We start from the raw sequence: 19798 nt of genomic DNA, 5'->3' as shown, positions 1-19798 counted from the left end.
AGATGTCATGAACTTTCTTTCATTATGATAAATATCTCTTCCTTTAGTGTGTGCTGTCTCCACCAAGCTGTGTCTTGCCTTTTTTTCTTTCTTTTCCAACCCTCAAGGCCAAATAAAGTTTCTGTTAATACTTTCGTGGTAAGTGAGAACTTTCTAAACACTGCAAGGCTCCTATTTCATCATCCACCATTTTATAAGCACTTTGGTCATGTATGTGGTATGAGTCCTTTGACCTTCCCCCTTTTTGGCTGAAAAAATCTCCTCAGTACAGTGTATCGCTGTCTTCTGTGTCATTGCGTATCCCCAGCCGTAAGGATTTATCTGATAGTATGAAATGAAATACAGAGACCATGTGACCAACTACTGAAACAGATTCTTCAAGAAGACTGCTAGCAAATGCTTGATAGGCACCCTATTCAAAGAGAAATTACAGGAGGAATTTACTGGGGAGGCTGTTTTTCCCTGCTGTCCAATTATATTCTTTTTAGATTATGCTGTTCTTGATCCTTGCGCATTTGAATTTTTAAGTACTCCTCTTATTTCTTGTAGATACCGAGATTGTAGACAACTTGCTATGCCTGTTTAAATCGTTTCTTTTTCCACTCTTTCGCCGCGGACCATGAAATTGTAGAGTTTCATTTTCTTCTGATAATATAATTGCATCAGCATGTCTTAACCTCTTGAAAAAACGTATTTCAGGAGAGGTTGATTGTGCTGATGATGACAGTGAATCAAGAAAGCTATTCTGTTTGAATACAATGTGTTGCTGTTCAGAGGCAAAAAAACTTTAGCTTGTTAGCGATCATGGAATATGACTTGAGGAACCTGGCAGATCACAGCCCCTGTAACTAATATGAAAGACCAGTAGGCTGAGCAACCTGAGCAACCTTTTTTTTTTTTTTTTAATTTTATGACCGCTCACTAAGATAGTAAATAATCTGCTGCTCCAGCTTTTAAAGGGATAGTTGTCTATGACTGTGATATTTTGAGTGTAACATTCACCATTATTGGGCAATAGGGATTTTTTAAATGTATTGCTGAGAGGTCAAGCAGAAACAGAAATATCTTCAAGATTATATTGAAAAGTAAGTGACAGAAGTCTGGTAACATAGGAGTACAATAATTAAAGGTAATAGGGTGTTATTTGTATGTGTTCCTTGCCATCGTCACATCTCTTAAGTCAACATGAGAAAGAAAATCTGAACACAGAATTTGGAGGTGCAGGCATTACATTATTCATTCTGTGTGCATTTTGACTCTGCTGGATTTTAATTATTTGGGGCCTTGCCCCAAATTCTCCTTTTTGTGTTTTCTCCTTCCTGAAGAGTTGTTCTATTCAGTGTACATTTACTATAGTTCTCTGAAGCAAAAAACATTTTGGTATGATTTAGTATGTGCTCAACTTGAGCTCCCAATTCTGCTCCCTACTTTTTTGGTGAGGGGTTGGGAGATGTTGCTTGGAGAGGAAACAGACTTTGCTGCTAGGAACTGTGAAACTTAGAGAGTGTAAAGGAAACAACTTTTCTGTTAGCTTGTTAATCTCAAAGTGGGAGGTGTGGAGAGAAACCTGTTTCTCTCTTCTCTGAAATACTTAAACACAGATGTTTCAAGGAGATGAAGTCAAACTGTGAATTTTGCACAACTGTCTTTCTTGATTGTGACATTTTGAGGCTTGTAAACTTTGAGATAGTATTCTATCATTCTTCCTGGACCATTAGAAATCTTTGCTGTGATGTGTTTGACTTCTGTACAACAATTGCAGACATTCTCATTGAGGCTTGGGCCTCTCCTCTCTCTCCTGCTACACAGTTGCACTTGCTTCTCTCTGCTTTCTTGGCTGACTCTTTGGCGGTCCTTTAGAAGCATCTCTGCCTAAATTCGGTTTGTTAAGTGCCCCAGCTTCAGAACCTAATTTTGGGGTTGTTTATTCAATTTAATTTGCAAGTCCTAGTGATTAATTAAAAAAAAGAAAAAAACCAACCAAACAAAAAAACAAAAAACAAACGACAGCGTGGTTATTTGCCACATGGCAACCAACAGTAGCACAAGGTTACGTCAGGAATGCATGGTTGGAAGTGAGGGGAAGAGACTAGTAGTGTCCTTGTGGCTTCTGTTGCCGACAGCCTGGCAGGTCCTGCCATACAGGAAAGGGGGAGGGATTAACTCTTTCCCTTAACCACTGGTAGTGATTTCCTGCCCTACAGAGTATGCTTGTATTGTTTTTCTGTCTGCCTTTGCCATATGTGACTTAAATAATTCCCTCCTGTGAGTTCCTTAGTACTGCTCATTCAGGGCAGAGAACAAAGAGACAGCATGGAAAGCAGAAGGGTTTCAGTGAGGGGAAAAGGTCTCTAAGGTTAAGGGTGAGGGAGTCCAGCCAGCACTCCACTCCTGCCTGTGGCAGGCAGAAGCTTCTGAATGGATACAAAACTGGAGTTGTGTTTCAGTGGACCCACTGGGGCCACAAAGGGATGGGAGCTGTTCAGGAGGGGCACAAAGTAAATGTTTTTGAAGTGATGCAGGTAGTGGAGCAAGTATTGCACAAGAAGATGCACTGTAAATCTGATGATTGTGTGCTTTAGACCTGGAATTCCTAGGCCTTTTTCTTGCCATTTAGCCCCAAGCTTCTTTGTGAAAGTGTGTCATGCTGGAAGTGTAGTATTTTGTATCCTTCGTGGACCTCCCATTTTAAACTAAGACTCTCAAGGTAACTAAGTTGGAATACTTAAACAATAAATGTGTATTTAACCCTACATGATTGATGTTTTGGGGACAACCTATCAGGAAAATGAGCATCTGTAATTTATTCACTGCAGTTTTGTAAAGTATTAAATGAATTACAGCCTTTCTACATCTCAGGATTACATAAGAGAAATATTTTAGTGAACTTATTTGCCATGGCAGCAAGGTAGCCATAGTTTCACTTCAATGTGGGAATAAGTAGAAATAAGTATTTGATTAACTGCAGCAGAATTTATGTGTGGGGTTTTTTGTTTCTTGATTTTTTTCTGTGTGTTTGGTTCTGGTTTTATTAATTCTACTGCCCCTTTTGTGGCTAGGAGAAAAAGCCCAGCATGATTTCATCACTCTGGAAGGATTAATGATTTTATTTTATGGGCAATGTCACAAGATGGCTGCCTGTTACATGGTGGCTACTGCCTTTTTTTAAGGAATCATGGAATTTGGTCAGCCTCTGAAAAATCTTATTCTGCACAGAATTCCATGAAATTCAGGTAATTCTTGAAATATAAATAAGGAAAAGGAGAAGAACTTGAACCGCAAAATATGTTACTTTTAATGGTGTACTATCCATCTGTTACCAGTTCTAGAATCTGTTAAGTCTGAAATTTCTTAACCTTGTGAAAACTTTGTGCCAGCTTTCTCTTAATCCTGTATTTTAGCTGCTAAATCTTTCTTACTCATGTGATCCTGTGAAAGCCTATGTTTACACACTCATTAGATAGTTTGTGCAGATGATATTTCAGTAGAACTTAATGTTCTTGGATTCCTCTTCTGTGCTTCTGGAGAAGAGAGCTTGCTCGTTCACCTGTCAATAGACACTGTTTCTCATGTGAATTATGGCTGCAAAGGTTGAAACTACAGGCATTAAATAGTTGTTGTTCTCCAGTACTTTGCTATTTTGCAAGGGGAAAGCTATCTATTTTTTTATTTATTTTTATTTTTTTTTTGTTTTTTTTTAGTTGATTGGTTGGTTGGTTGAGTTGTTGTTGTTTAAGTAACATTAGAAATAAGTATAAATTTGGAAAATTTCTCTAGCTAGACACTGGCCAAGAAGTTAATTGACTTTACTTGGCCCTGTGCCCTCACCTGAATGCTACTGTCTTGCTGCCTGTTCTTTATTTTGGTATGTATCACTTTGGGCACATTTGCCTGTTGTTGTTCAGGTTTCTAGCAGCCCAGCCATCTTTATTCAGAATAAAAATAATTTTACTCTTTTGTTCATTGAGCACTGTTCTGCTACTTGCATTGAACACCTGCTTTTACAGAAAAGTTTCATTATCCTTCTTTGGTGAAACTTCATGTGTCCCAGTTCTATGGGCTAGATTACCATCTAGGCTTCTGTGAATCAGAATGCTGAAGGCAGAAGATACCCTACTTCTGTGTCTAATATGACACCGTTATAAGTGTGTTATTTTGTCTCTTCTGGACAGTAAAGATGGATTTTTTTGCAATCTGATTAGCAGAGGAAGGTACTGATTCCCGGAAATCCTACCATTTGTGTTTTGGGTTGGGTTTTTTCCCATGAGAAGATATTCCTAGTCTTAAAAGGCACTTCTGAATCTTTCTAAAATTCCTTGGTGCTTGGTGAATGTACATATCCTCTAAATGTGGGTGCATTGATTTAATGTTTGGCAGTTTTGCACTTTATTAGTAGCTTGTATTCTGAAAAGAGAAAACATTGACTGATACATAGTACTTTTAAATAAAACATGATGAAATAGATGAAGGCATGGAAAGAACTGTTGGTTTAAGGTGCTATTTTTGGCTGTTCTATTACGTATTATATATCTGCATTTTACCTTCATTACAAAGGCTGTGTAGAATTTTTTTTCATCAGTTGGCTCATCTGGCTTTCAACTGAGAACAGCAGTACATTCATTTTCACTACAGGAGTTTATAGGTTCCCTTGTCTTATTAATGTTTCTGAAAAGGTTAAACCAAAATTCAGACTTGAGACTGTTCATTGTATCTTAGTAATTTGTCATACTTGAACATGTCAGTTAACAGCATTTTAATGGCAATGCCAAGACAGTGCAGTAGTAACTGGTTTGTGCTGTTGTGGCTCTCTCATCTCCTAAGTCCTTTGGTTAGTAAGCTTTAGTCAAGGTGTGTCTTCTGCTTTCTGCGCTGTCTTTCTTCAAAGGAAATACTTAATATTTAATAAAAAGTGTCACTTTGAATAAAATATTTTGATTGAGATATTTCATGGCTTTGACTTATTCAGTTATTTGGGGCTAAACACAATATACAAAAGTGAGAGGCAAATTAATAAAAAATTATTATTCAGGTCCTTCCCAGAAGAATCCCCATCCTGACCATTAACGTAAAAATCTTGTCATTTCATTGTTGGGCTAATTGAGTAGCTAACATTACAGCTGGATTGCAAAGAAACTTCTGAGATTGTAGTAATGGGAGTCTGACAACCTAAAAATCACTGGAAACGTTCACACATTTAAATCTTGGAATAAAGCTGCTGCTTGTTAGAGAATCTGTTTCTCCATTGTTTCTTTCGTGCAGTCTGCTGTTGTCTTGGAAAGCATGAAAAAAGAGCTTATGCCATGACTGTGCAGGCAGAAGATAGCAGTGCTACCAACTATGAGGAGAAAAATGGGTGGGGAAACCTTAAGGTTGTCCAAAAGGACAAGATCTGCTTTTAGGATGGGAATCCACTTGTAATTTGAAAGGATTGTCTCAATACAAGAGTTTTATGTCTGAACAACTGTGTGTATCGATTACATCTCTGTTGTGAAAAGAATTGATATTCTGGTTTCTGCTAGGCATTGAAGCTGAGTTAATGTTGTTTTAGTGAGATTCCTGCAGATCTTGTAGGTAATACAAGATTAATATGCGAGGACAGACCTTATTCTTCTCTGGCAATGTGGTGTTTGCATCCAACCGAATCAGTCTGGTTCCTTTCTTGTCTCCTTTCACAGCCACTTCTCCCTGTCTTGTCTGTGTGATTTGTTTCTTCGGCAGTGGCAGAAGTGGTGTTGTTCCTGGCTCTGCATAGCAACCAGCTGTAAGCTTGCATATTCATTCCCAAAAAGATAGGAAAATAGTGGATAAATAATTCTAAAGTTGTGATGTCATGGTTTAACCCTTGCTAGGAATTGATGATCACACAACTGCTCACTCATTCCATCCTGATTCCTCTGCCAGTGGGAAGAAGAATGGGAAAGAAAAGGTAAACCTTGCAGGTTGACATAAGAAAAAACTATCATTGAAACAAAATAACTTTACAACAACAACAATAGTAATAATAATAATAATAATAATAAGCTAGAGATAACATAAATACAGAATAGTACTAATAATGTATGTAACCTAGTACTAAGTATGCTAATGACAATAACAATAATAGTAACAATAACAATAATAGTAATGAGGAGTGGGAAGGAGAGTCGCAAAACCCGACAGAAGCAAGCAAGTAGGTCAGAATCTGTGTACGTGTGCTCAGTTTCTCTCCCAGCATTGACTAGGGAGTGCTATGCTTGGATAAATTGGAAACGAGGTGTTACTCTTTGTTGTGCTTGTGCATAAGGTAAACATCACAGAGTGTTTTATCTGCTAAGAACCACTAATAACAATTTCAGGTATTAGCACAAAGGGGTACTTAAGTGGTTTGTTACATAACTGCATCATTAATAAAAACCAAGCTGTGTATATAATTGCTGTGCAAAGTGCACGTCTTTCATTATCACTTAGTGTTGAGAAGGAAAAGGTCATTGAGTTTTTTTTTTTTTTGCCTTTGAGGTGGTTTGCTTTGTTTTGCTTTTAACTTTTTATTCCCCCCCCATCAAGTTTCATGGGATGCTGAAATTATTCCCCATCACATTTTTATCCTGGTTTTTACCTACTGTCTTTGACAACTGAGTGTTTTCCCCTTCATATGAAATGTATTTTTCATGAAAGACATTTTTGCGTCCTATCCCTGGAAGCTAGCAAATCCTCACTAGTCATATATGTAATCAGGGGCTCAAATTTTCTTAAGTGTTGTCTTCCTGAAGTAATTATTTTGTTCCCAGTGATAGCCTCCTTTGAACTGTAGCAGTCACCTGTTGATTCTTGTTCTAAGCTTTGTATAAAAATTGATTGTTCATGTCCATGTGGATCAGAGATCTGGATTAATATTTAATAAAATTAAAGAGCCCTTTTCTCTCCTTGCATGATAGTTGATGGCAGGTATGAAGGCCTACTAGACCTAATGATTGCGCCTAGTGGCTGGGGTTTTTCACTTTACCCCTTTCTTTTTCCCATAGTCTTGTGTGATAGGATCATAGAATAGTTTGTGTTGTAAGGGACCTTTAAATGTCAAGGGACCTTGGCTTTGGGTAGGAACATCTTCAACTAGATCAGGTTGTGCAGAGCCTAGCCTAACCTTGCTGGGGATGGAGCATTTACCACTTTTCTGTTCCAGCGCTTCACCACCCTCATCATAACATAATTCTTTCTTATCTAGTCTGAATCAATGATTTTTCAATTTAAAACAGTTACTGCTTTTCTGGTTGCTGTAGAGCATATTAAAAAATGTGCGCTCTTCCTCGCTTTAAGTACTGAAAGGCCACAGTGAGGTCTCCCTGAAGCCTTCTCTTCTCCAGGTGGAAGCACCTCAACTCTCCCAGCCTTTCTCTATGCAGGGCCTGCTCCTACAGATCTATGTTTTCCTTGTGCGGAGGACCCTAGAGTTGGACATAATACTAAGAGCAGTGAGGTCTCATGAGAGAGAAGTAAAGGGGGAAAAAAAAAATCACCTCCCGTGATCTGCTGGCCACACATGTTTCTGGCTAATGCTCAGCCCCTCACCCACCAGTAGCCCCAGCTGCTTCTCAGGAGTGCTGCTCTTGACCTGTTCATCCCCCAACCTGTGCTGACAGGGGGATTGCCCCAGCTCAGGTGCAGCACTTGGCCTTGAACTTCATGAGATTCATGAATACCACAGACGTGATGTGTAGGCTCCATACAGCGGTTCAAGAATGAGGAAAAAACCCCAATAATCATAACAGTGAACTGGAATTAATTTTCAGTGTTGTGGAACTAATGATTAGGACTGCATTGCAAGCACTCAAGAAGTAGAAGCAGAGGAGCAGTTCCTGCAGGAAGGGAGAGAAGTCTTCCAGGAAATACATCACAATGCACAGGAAGAGTACTGTTTTAACAGCTGTTATTGAATAGCTGTTTAGAGGCACACACACAAATTTGCTTCTTTGTCTCCATATCTGGGACTCTGTGTCTTGCTACATTTTTATCATTTGCCACATTCTTATAATTTTCTCCCTTCTGGAAAATTATTTACTTTCCTAGAGTGGTTTAGCATATTGTAGAGCTGGCAATGGTATAGGAGTTTAACTTCGATGTAAATTTGAAAAGCTATTTTGCATAAGGTTTTTCAAAGAAAATTTGTTACTTTCATGTATATCCCTGAAGGATGATTCTGAAGGATATGAAAAGCATACAGTTTTTAATATTTAAGATTTGTATAAATGTTTTGCAACATAAATTTGACACAACTGAAATATAAAAGCAGAGACATTTTTTAATAAATGTAAGTGTGTATGAAAATAAAAGTCACACTAGTTTAAGTCTTTCTTTCTGTTCTGTGATGTCTGTCTATGGAAAACACTATTTTTTCATTTTCAGTCTTGCATGTGTGTCTATGGCAGGAAGAAAGAGTTCAGATAGGTTACCTGGACCTTAATGACCAGTTTTGACCTCTTTTTCGATGTAAAGTGTTGGAGGAGTATGATGATAAAATTATATATAAAACAACAGAGAATATGCGTCTTGTTTTTCTGTGTTTGGAAATAAGCTTACTTATCTTTCTTTGACTATCACTGTAGTAGTATCATCTACATATGCTTTTATTTAGTCAAGGAAAGTGTTTAGTATATCAAGTTACAAAATAAGTCTAAAGCACCCTGGTTAGTTTGCACTCTCTAGACCTTAATTATGTTGCTGTTGCTTGTTTGAAAAGAACATTTAAAATTGACTGCTTCTGAAAAAGCATAACAGTAGTAGTTCTTAAGTGATTTTTTGATTTGGCCCTTGTGCAGCGAAGTGATTTCAGTTCAATATTTAAACATATAATACACAAAATCAGAAAAAAACTTTTCATTGTCTGTGCTTGATAATTTTATCTTTTTAGAGTCTTGAACTTCTTCAAGCATAAGCATCCATAATGTCATTGCCACCCTTTTTGTTGTAGCTGTGTAGTATTATTTATTGTTTAATATGTTGCTGAGTTGGGGACTAAGAGTTGTCTCGATATTCCTTCAACATTGTTGTCACAGATCAGAGACTACTGGTAAATTAAATTTTCTGGCAAAATAGCAATTCTGTGTTATATCCTGTTATGTTGTGTTTTCATATGTGGGTTTCTTTCCTCACTCACCCACTCTGATTTTCACCTAGTGTCCTGACAATATATGATGCCTTTTTGATTTTCTGGAGAGGCAGCTGTGTGGGTTTTTAAGTAGCTCAGACCATGCTGTAAGAAAATGTGAATTGGAACTGCAGAAGTCACTTCTGTCTGTTTTATATGCCACTTGGTAATTTATTCATGTGCTTTGGAACATGGACATCATTCATTAGTATTGACTGGTCACAGTTGAACTTGATCAGGAGACATGCTTTGAGCGCTCCGTTTTTGACTCTTCATGAATATAATTTTTTTGCCCCCTTGATGAGTGTTAGGTTTTTTCCTCCAGAATAAAAACTAAAATGTATTCCAAATTAATGTTGAATGGCCTTGCTAGAGTGCTTACATGACCTATTGTACCTGGCATGACCTATGTCTATTCTGAAGGTATAAGAAGAATCTGACTGTTTGCTCTTGACTTTTTGAGAGCCTTCTCAGGAAAAAACCTTCAAAATTTCCCACTGAAACATGAATTGTCTTTTATTGTAATACAGACATATAGAGGGTGTTTATTGGGAAATGACTAACCACTGTTACCCTTTCAAATGCCACTAAAGCATGAATGGTTATACTTTATGTTCAGAAAAAAGTGATTGATGTATCTAACATTTATGTCCTTTGAAGCTGCAAATGCTCTTGTAGACCGTCTTATCCCTTGTGTAGTGCTTTCTACAAACAAGCCCAAGCTTTCCCCTAGGAAGAGGATTCTAGCAGAGAGCACTAGGCAGATACCCTCCAAATAATATCATAAAAATTATTTTTGCAAACTCATTCACATAATTTAAAAATAATGTTACTTTAAAGTAAATAATCAGGTAACTTAAATGAGTTTAAAAGATTGTCCTGAACTGGACTGATTCTTCAAACCAAGAGAGCAAGGAAGAAAAGAGCTTTGCTGTGGACTGTTTTGCCTGTCACTGTCTTAATACAGCAGCATGAAATATTCAGAATTCTAGTAGTGTATAGACCAATTAGGTTTTGGCAGCATTGTGTTCTTCCCTTCCGTCTTACAGTAGGAATAATCAAGTTTGGAATATGTATGTCAATCTGCATTTTATGTTCTCATTGTGGGGAGGGGTGGGCATTCTGTGGAATCAGTATTCCTTCAAAAAGCTTTTTAACCCTAACATGTACACTAAATGTGTGGAGTTTATTCGGTTTGCTATTTGGTAGCATTTTTTTTTCAAACTTTTGAAAATTCCTTGCAGTTGATGGAAACAAAAATAACTTTTTACTTTCTCCTACAGATCCAAACATTTAATGTTGAGGCACCATGCCAGACCGTGGAAGATTTAACGAGTGGGGTTGTGATGGCCCAGGTTCTTCAAAAAATGTAAGTACTTGTTTACCTAATGAATTAAATACAGGGTTTTTATTTGTACATTTTTATATATTTACATGTGTTTTACTATGGCTGATATTCCCTAAGGATGTGGCTTAGATGGTACTTTAAACTGGAACATGACTAATGATTTTTTTCTTTGTAGTTTACAGATAACTATCTTAAATGAAAAAGAAAAGGTTTTGTTTCAGAGAAGAGTTTATTTAAGTGTTAACTTACTGGAAAGTAAGCTGAATTAAAACTAAACTTAGATATTCACACTTAAAATCTAAATCAGTGCAAGGTAAAGGTAATTGACCCTGATTGTTGTTTGTAACTATGGTCAGTAGTGTTAGAATTAGTTCCATGTAATAAAACTTCCATGATAAACTGAATTGAACTGTCAGTTTAGTTGTTTGCAGTTGGAACTGCTTTTCAGTTTGTTTCCTTGCCTGTTCACCAGACACCACTGAGATTATGTGAGGGTATAAAGAAGAAGGAGTCATTTATACACAGGGTTATTTATACACAGGATTGGTAAGATCCTACTGAGCCTCTTCCCTTCTTGATGCTAAACAAACACAGTTCACTCAGTCTCACCTCATTTGACAGAAACTGCAGTCTGTTAATCATCTTAATTGCCCTTTGCTGAGCTTCCATGCAGGTGTCTCTCTTAGTGGGAAACCCCAGATGCATCAATTCAGAGGTGGTTTTAGCAGATCTGAGCAGTACCTCCCTTGGCCTGCTGGCCGCAGTCTTCCCAACACAGCCCAGATTGTGGTTGGCCTTCTTTGCTGCAAGGACACATTGCTGGGGTGTGTTCCACTTGATTTCCACATAGTTTCTTGTTTGCAAAATTGTTTTCTAACCAACTGGCCCCCAGTATATGCTGGTGAATAGGGTTTGTTTGCACTTACCTTTCCTGAAATGTGTAAGGTTCCACTCAGCTTGTTTTTCCAGCTTGTTGAATTTCTCCTAAATGACAACACAACTATCAGGTGTGTCAAGTACTCCTTCCATTCTTATATGAACAATTTTCCTCTCTCCCATCGTTTGCGTCCCTATTAAAGATATTAAATAATACTGACCCCTTGGATATGCTGGTGGTGAACTGGCCTCCAGCTGGATTTCATGCTTCTGAAACCTTTGAGCCTAGCATTTCAGCCGTTTTTCAGCCCATCTTGCTATCTCGTTACTCCCATCATCAATCAGTTCTGCTATGAAGATGTCATCCTGATCAGGCAGTCTATAGCAGGAATCTGTAACAGTGTCACTCATGTTGATCTGCTTAGTCATTCTGGCCGGTAATCTCTCAGCTGGCTCATATCCGTACTAAGACAGAGCTCGTTCATTCGCTCTGATCTGTCTCAGGAAGGATGTCTCTCTTCTCAGCTTGTTCTTCCTAAAGAGCCTATATTTGTTCATGGCAGCAGCTGTGGAATGTGAGCCATCCTGCCACAACTTCATGATCCCAGTGACACTGTGACCTTGTAACTACATACTGAATTCTGTTTCTTCCTATTTGTTCTCCATGCTGCATGTTTTAGTGCACAAGCATTCCACATACTCACGCAGTCTTTCTGATTCCCAAGAATGAAGCTTTCCCCAGAGTGTTCTTCTTTAGGCCTTTTTATGTTTATATGCATATGTTTGAGGTGATCCCACTTTACCCAGACCTGTTTTTGTTGACTATGAATTATCTTTTGTTCATATCATCCCTCACCCTTAGTTCTTTACCAGAGTCCAGTATTTTGTCATTTAAAATTTGTTTTTCTGTTGTTCCTTGTATAAAACTCTGCTTAGCACTTTGACCAGCCTGTTTGTACAGATGCACCTGCTCCCTATATGCTGGTGAATCCCATCTCTTCCTAGTAGTCCTTATTCTCAAAAGTGTTTAGTGGTTATTGAAACCAAATCTTTGTTGCCAATACTATATCACAGCTGGTTATTGCCCTGCAGGATCTGTCTGCTGCTCAAATGTCCTCCTCACTAACTGGTGCAACTGGGGAGAACCCTACTTGAGCCTTGACCATGGATTCCAAAGCCTCCTAATGACACTTGGCAGGTTTCCCTAGCTGTACAGCTCATACCCAGGTGGAAGGGCAGAAGGAGTGATAGTGTGAGGGATGGACAAGCTTCAGCAGTCTTTCAGCAATGCCAGGAATTCAAACTCTGAGCAGCTAACAGCCCTTCTTGGATGATGTCAATCAGAAGATGAGGGTCCTCCATCCTGTGGCATAGTTTAGCGCCTCTTGTGCTGCTGTGTGGCTCAGGTTTACTCAACACAGATGATTTGTTTGACAGAGCTCCTAGAGCTGTAACTACTATGAGGGCACTGAGCCTGCTCTGCAGTTGCAGATTTTCAGGAGCAGGAGCCTTACTTCTACTGAGAGACGAAGCTGCCAGTTTATAGGAAGAATAAAAAAGGGGAAAAGGGAAATCTCAGTGTAGTCAAATATTTCAAAGCAAGACTGTCTTGGTTTGAAAGATAGGCCTGGTAAGGGAGGCCAGAGCCCCCCCTTGAAGTGGAAAATGTAAACCCTCTACCTCCAAATTTACTGCGGTTTTGAAATGAAGGGGCTCTCAGGCAAAGATATGGGAATAGGAATAACAGTTCTTTACTAAGAATGTATAAATAAGAAAATGTAAAAGAACTACAACTTAGTAGGAAAATTAAAACAGAATGCAGCAGTACAAAAACACTGACAGAGTCAGAATACAACTGACACCCTATTGGTCAGGCTGTTGGTAGCAGTCCTATTAAATGGTGGCTGCAGTCCTCATGGAATGACAGATGTGGTTCTGTTGAAGCAATGATCTTGTAGAAGGGTGTAGTTTTCCTCTGAAGGTTCAGTGGTGATGTAGAAGGATCTGGTCCTCCTTCTGGGAATCCAGTGGAAAAAGGTTGGCTGTGGTGTTCCAAAGCTCAGATTGTATCCAGGTAGGAAGGCTTGTCTCCTCCCACTGGATGGAGCATCTCACAGTGGGGTGATGCAATTTTATCAGTCATGCAGTGGGACTCAATGGCCCAAAACAGGAGATATCCCCTGGAGGGAGGATGGGTTGTGGAAAAGATAAAGGACACTGCCCCACCTGGTTTTAACAGCTGGTAATAGAATACGTACTTTTGGTTACATCTTGCATTGCAACCCAAGACAAAGACTTTTTAGCATGTGGTTCTGAGATATGATTTTCAACTGATGAACTGATACTTTTAAAATAAATACACAATACAAGTACTGCATTTCTGTAGCACGATTTTAAAACGCATAAAGATCACCTAAACAATTTATAATTCTTTATGTCCTATGTAATAATTTGAACATTCCAAAATTCGTATTCAACTACTTTGCTTTATGATAGTTCTGCTTCAGATTTTACATTTTGCACACTTATGTAATGAACAGACACATTCTTGTGCTGAAATTTAGCAAAAGTATTGCAAAATCCTGACTGCTTTCCTGTTGAGATAAACTTTAAAAAGCAGCAGCAATCTGATCTTGGACTGTGGGACAGGAATGATAACGTGAACAGTCTTTGAGAGAAAATATTTTTGTTTCTCCTTGTAAAATAGAATAAACTGAAGATAAGTAGTATAAAATAAGAAGCATAACAGAAGATTAGTCTAATTGATTTTTGAAGTAGAAGCAAGGACTGTAGAATAACCAAACATTTATTCTTTCCCTGGACATGAGATCGATCATATACAAGGATTAGCATTTGTGTAGAGTAGAAAACTGATCCAGGAGCATGTTGACAAAGCCTTTTAAAATACTCTTTCTTGAAAACAAACCCAAATTCACCACTCACAGTGAAATCCTTCTTTTGGTCCTTTGAACAGATAGAACAGGAAAAATATTTTGGTGGGAGTCAGGGCATGTTCAACAATGTGAAGCAAGTCTAGAGCAGGCTTTTTTACTTTTTTTCTCTTTATATTAGCAGCACTGGTTCCCACTCTGTCCCAAGAAAGATAGTCACGTAGAAGACAATTTTTACAGGAAGACAGCTGCATTTTGCATGCTTATTATTTGGAAAAGTTGTGCAGTGATGTTAAATAGCAAAGAGCAAGCCTGAAAGCACCAGGTCACTGTGACATATCATTTGTGGTGAAAACTTGAATAGTTGTCTTTGACATGAAAAAATCTCTATATAAAGATAAAATGCGTCTATACATTCAGTGTTGATTATTTTAAAGAATGTTGTACTCTGGGAGTAAAGAGTGGAAGCAAAAGGAAATGTTTAATTTTTTTATGGATAGACTGTTGGCCTAAAGTTGTGTAGCTTGTGCTGGTAGAAGTACCATACCTTTCTCCTGAATCACATCCTTTTTATTTTGTGTAGCTTGCACTGATGTTACTTATGCTTTCACTGTCCACTGATATCCCTAGAATAGTATGATTTCCTGTTTTATACTACATTTTAAAATTTTCCTTTCATCCCACTCTGGAGACTGTTAAAGGTGTCCCTCTTGTTTTGATTCTTCTTTCCTCTGTCATACTGGCCTTGGTAAATGTAAGCAATGTTTTCTTTTGTCATCTGTGCAATGTGCCCCTCTCAATGAATTATTCATTTATTATATTATGGGTTGCAGCATGCTGTGTATGTTTTGACACATGCAAAACACAAAATCCGTGGTTTGTATATCACTGGGGGAGGGAAATTTTTGTAAACATGTTTTTTGAAGCAGCTTACTGTACCACTGTTAAAATGAGTAATAATCATGAGTTATACTACATGCTCTGTGGGTTGGTTTTCTTCAGAAGAATATTTCTGTCTCTTGGCATCTGTGATGCAGAGAGATGATTGCTTAAGTAAAGGAAAATTTGCATATGAAGTAAGGTAGAGATGGTATAAATGAGCACTGCTGAAAACATCACATGAAATGATAGTGCATTATCAACAGCATAAGTATCTTGTGCTCTGAAGAAAAGTCCCAGTTATCTGCAGTACTACTGAGATAGTAGGCAGGAATCAAATGATATACAAATACTTTTCTAAACCTGAAAGTTATCCAGTGCTAGAGATCGTATAAGTTTGGGTCTAGGCTCAGGAACTTACTTAATTCAAAATACTTATTTCATGCACAAGTAGTCATCTCATGGTAATAAAGATATTCCAATCCATTTTCTGATAGTTTAGCTGCCTACTTCTCAGTCACACATTTTCATATTTGCTTAGGTGATACTTTTTCAAACACTGTGAGAAGAATGCTGTTGCTTCCAGATGAAATGGCCTAAGGTGGTTAAAGAACTTTGAATTTGATTGAATCCTGATTACCAGAAATATAGTGAAGGGAGACTTGTTTGCTGCAAGGACTGTGGATGAATGACTGGATATCTGGAAGCCCCTTTTTAAAAGTTTGTTTAGAAATTCTTGTGAAAAAGTTTTTATTTCAGGTTTGATTTCCAATAGTTTGTTATATAGAGAGAGCATTTTTGTTGGTATTAGTAATGAACTTTGATTAGACTTTTGAAGAGAAAGAAAATTACAATAGTAGGCAATTTAGGTTAAGGAAAGGATGATCATTCTGTATTTGATTGGTGTTGATACCCAACTTGTTGCTTTTCTGCTTATTATATTCCTGGCAAAGTGTTTTTGCAGTGTGCTATTAATTATTGTGTAACCTGTATGAAGGTTCTCTGAAGAGAACTGTTGGTGCTGTTTTGACCACTGTTCCATGGTACTGATTTCAAATGGATTGCTTACCAGCTGTTGGATGCTTGGATGCTTCCATGAGGTTTGTATACATACAAATAAACAAACAAATGGGATCTGCGAGAGAAGACTATGACATCGAGTTTAGATTTATTTCTCAGGGACCTTCCTCAGGTATACCTGGTGACACATATAAGGGTTTAAGTAGCCTATGACTTTTGTCAAGACTGTAAAAGACAGTTGCTGGTCCATGTGTTATTTTTATTACATTAGTAGCCGAGAGAAGTTTCTTAATTGCTTAGTTTCTGCTGAATTTCAGGCTTCCAAGGTGAAGTGAGTTGGACCTAACTCTTGTTACTGTTCCTCAATTGGTGCCCTTACTGGTGTTGTTATTGTTGAAAATAAGTGTGCGATATCAGCTACCCAGTCAGTCCAAATATAATTTTGTTTGTGCGATGTTACTTTTACTTTCCCATGTTGTTTCTTAGAACCATTATTTACCATGGAAATAGCATATCAAAGATTGTTATATTCATGGCACTGCAGCCTTGAAATAGCTGAAAATGTTAGTGGCCAGGTGCAACCCTTAAAATTATGAGGTCTAATCCTTAAGGAACTCCTGTTGGTTTTTTTTTGCTGGGGAAGCACAGGTCATACCTGCTTTCCCTCTCATAGATACTTTATAGTTGTACATCTGTTGTTGAGCAAGCTTACTTGTGTGTTAACAATTCCCAGAAGACCCATTTGACGGTCATTAGGGTGTTTTTTGAACCCCACACCTAAAATGGGATTTGAACTGTCATTTTTTTCATTAGTGTCCAGATGATTTTGTTGTGATTTAGTGGAAATTAGGCAAATGAAGACTTTTTAATTAAGGCTTTTTTGCAAGGGGAGCTATTTGTCTCATGTAGAAGCTGAATGTGAACTTTCTTAATGTGTCAGAGATCTTATATACTTCCATCAATGTAATTCTTCGATTTACTTGTCTTCTTATGGCAGAAAGGCCATTTGAAAGCTATTTGGAAACATATATTCCAAAACCAGATGATAGTCTGGATAAGACATTGCTTTTTCAGTTTCGTAATCTAAGATTCTGTCATCTCTGCTAGAAATGTACTGTTTTTGAATGGAAGTAATTTGGAGTTATCAACTTAACTAATAATTAAAGCTGTTCTTCCAGATATATGTTTGCAGATGCCATGTCAAGGGAAAAGAAATATGTTGTAATCTTCAGCAGAGGCTGTAACAAAGTATGTAAAAATAGCAATGAAAATGTGTCAGTAGAGAAACATTGCTGTTTGTGATATTCCTCCTTTGCTGTGTATTGTAGTTGTAGTATAGCTTGCAGACCTTGATGCCCTGTGAGAAGGCACTGTGAAGAAGATGGAATACAGCATGTACTGTGCATCAGATGCGAAGTGTGGCTGCAAAGTTTGTGGTCTAAGAAAAGTACTGATGTAATTGCTGGTTTACAATATATATGATGTGGATGTTATTTGAATCTTCAGGCATATTCAGAGTTTCTTGAAGTTTTGCCGAAAGGTCTCATGACATCTTGCCCTTAAAAAAAAGAGCTCAGTCCAGAACTCTTCTATGTGTAGAAGGTGCAGCAGTAAAATCCAATAGTAATCAGTGGCAAACGTAGCAGTGTAAGTCCAGAAAACAGAGAATTTCACCTGAAACTGTAACACAAACTTTAAAGAGCATTTTGCTAACAATAGAAATGTTTTTTTCACTCTGACTGTATTAACTTCATATGTTTGATGAAATATGAGCCTTTTCTTATGCTTTCCTACTTCTTCAAAACCAGTTATATGTAGTATATTCTTTCTCCTTTATTCTGATTATAGCATTTTCAAAGTTTTCTGTGATAAAGGAAAAATTTGAACTGAGCAGTAGAAAATGTTGGCCTTTTAGATGATCTTTGAACTTGGCAGCAACAGAGAGAGTCTCAGGAGGTGTCTTCAAGAAGCAGCTTGTGGAAGATGCTTGAAGAAAAATGAATAGGAAGAAGTTGTCCATAGAAATAGAAATATACTCTGCAAGCAGTAGGAGTTCTCTGTTCTTTCTCTTGGCTGCCTTGTTAAAAGTGAAGAGGATAGAAAAATTTCTGAGGAAGGGTGTTCACAAAAAGATTTGTATATGGTTACTGTGAAGAGAGAATTTCAAAAACTGTTAGTGTTTGGTAGATGAAATAGTGAAGTGTGTTCTTAGTCGTGAAAACATCAGTATTGCTTCCTAGCTTTTCTCACTGTATTGAGACAGCATTTGTGTTGTTCAGTTTTAGGCTTTTATTTTAGAAGCTGAATAGTTGTAAGCAGTGTACAATGATAGGGATCCATGATATATGGAAAAGTAATAATTTTTAACAGTTTTAAGAAACGCAAGTAATTATTGCTGCAGCACCAGAGGAGATATTAAGAGGTAGGTGTTATGGAGGGAAAACTGGCAATATGCATTCAAGATACAAAGAAGCTTCCTCAATAAGCTGCGTATGACGCACATATGAAGCTGTGCTGTCAGCAGGGTGCAAGGTGTTAGAAAAGTGAGTAGTAGCAGAATTATGAAGTACTATAGTCAGGCAATGCATTAGATACAAAAGGTGGTCATTTAAACTAATTCATACCTGAGATAGGAGCTTAATGACAAATGTTTACTCACAATTTCTGTGACATGTTTCAATGAATACACTTTTTATCTTTCAGAGATCCAGCCTACTTTGACGAAAATTGGCTGAACAGAATCAAAACAGAAGTAGGAGATAATTGGAGGCTAAAGGTATTTGACTTACTTTGCTTGTCTGCGAATCTGTATTTTAGTTCTTGATACAGTATTGTGTCTAAATATTCTTGCATTTCTAGATTAAGATCTTGCTTTATAGACAGCGTTTTGAATTTAAGACCATTTTAATTGTACTTAGTTGTTTTTATCTTCTACTGTCCTGCACAAAGTTTTAGCAAAGACATTTTGAATTTGTAAACAGGTTTTAGTAATTTAAAAGGAAAATATTTTAAGTAAATGTTATACATCAATTACCTCTCATTTTTCAAATGCTAAATGAGAGATTTTTTAATGCATAGTGTAAAAGCAGCTTTTAAAAACGCAACTTTTTTAAAAGATAAAGAAGAGAAGCAACTGCATAAAAATAGGAACATAATAAGCAGTATATTTAAAGAAAAACGTCAAAGTGTTGCTCCCTTTTGTCAGCTCTGCAGAACTACTGAGTTTTAAGGGAAGAAGTTGTGTTTTTTCTGTGTTTCTGCTCAGTGTGGTTTTTAACTTCTCTCTGTTTACTGGGTCATTTTTATCACTTGGCATTCTAGCACTTCTCTGCAAACCTGAAGGGAATAGAATTTACAAGGACTATGAATGAATTTTGCTTTAGAATATGAAGAACACAGTCTCACATGCAGATGTTAGTGTAGCTTTTGACAAGTTTTGTTCAGAGAATGATCTATGTGCTTTTCTAAATTCACATTTTCAGCCTGAGTAATTCAGGGGAAGAAAAATAGTTAGGAATTTAGTGTTAGTTCTTGTTTCCTGTAAAACCATTTTGTTTCAACCACCAAAACATATTCTTGGAATCTGGAACTATAAAATGCTCTGGTACTTACCGGCTTGTCTGCATCACTCTATGAATTGCAGGGACACAGAGACAGAGTGCT

At 37.5% G+C, this 19798-nt stretch overlaps 1 protein-coding gene across 4 annotated transcripts in view; it reads left to right on the top strand.

The window, feature by feature from the left end:
* HOOK3 (hook microtubule tethering protein 3) overlaps positions 1-19798 on the top strand; it is a 563324-nt gene that overhangs the window by 3205 nt on the left and 540321 nt on the right. For all 4 annotated transcript variants that reach the window (XR_010745659.1, XM_066338379.1, XM_066338380.1 and 1 more), the window contains exons 2-3: positions 10405-10490; positions 18839-18911. Coding sequence is in view for 3 of the 4 variants with exons in the window: in XM_066338379.1 (XP_066194476.1) it covers positions 10405-10490; positions 18839-18911 (159 nt within the window). In the remaining variant the exon portion in view is untranslated. The remainder of the gene's footprint in view (positions 1-10404; positions 10491-18838; positions 18912-19798) is intronic.

The sequence above is a fragment of the Sylvia atricapilla genome, chromosome Z, assembly GCF_009819655.1.
Source record: "Sylvia atricapilla isolate bSylAtr1 chromosome Z, bSylAtr1.pri, whole genome shotgun sequence".
Taxonomy (NCBI): Eukaryota; Metazoa; Chordata; class Aves; order Passeriformes; family Sylviidae; genus Sylvia; species Sylvia atricapilla.
This window is presented reverse-complemented; position numbering and strand designations above follow the sequence as displayed.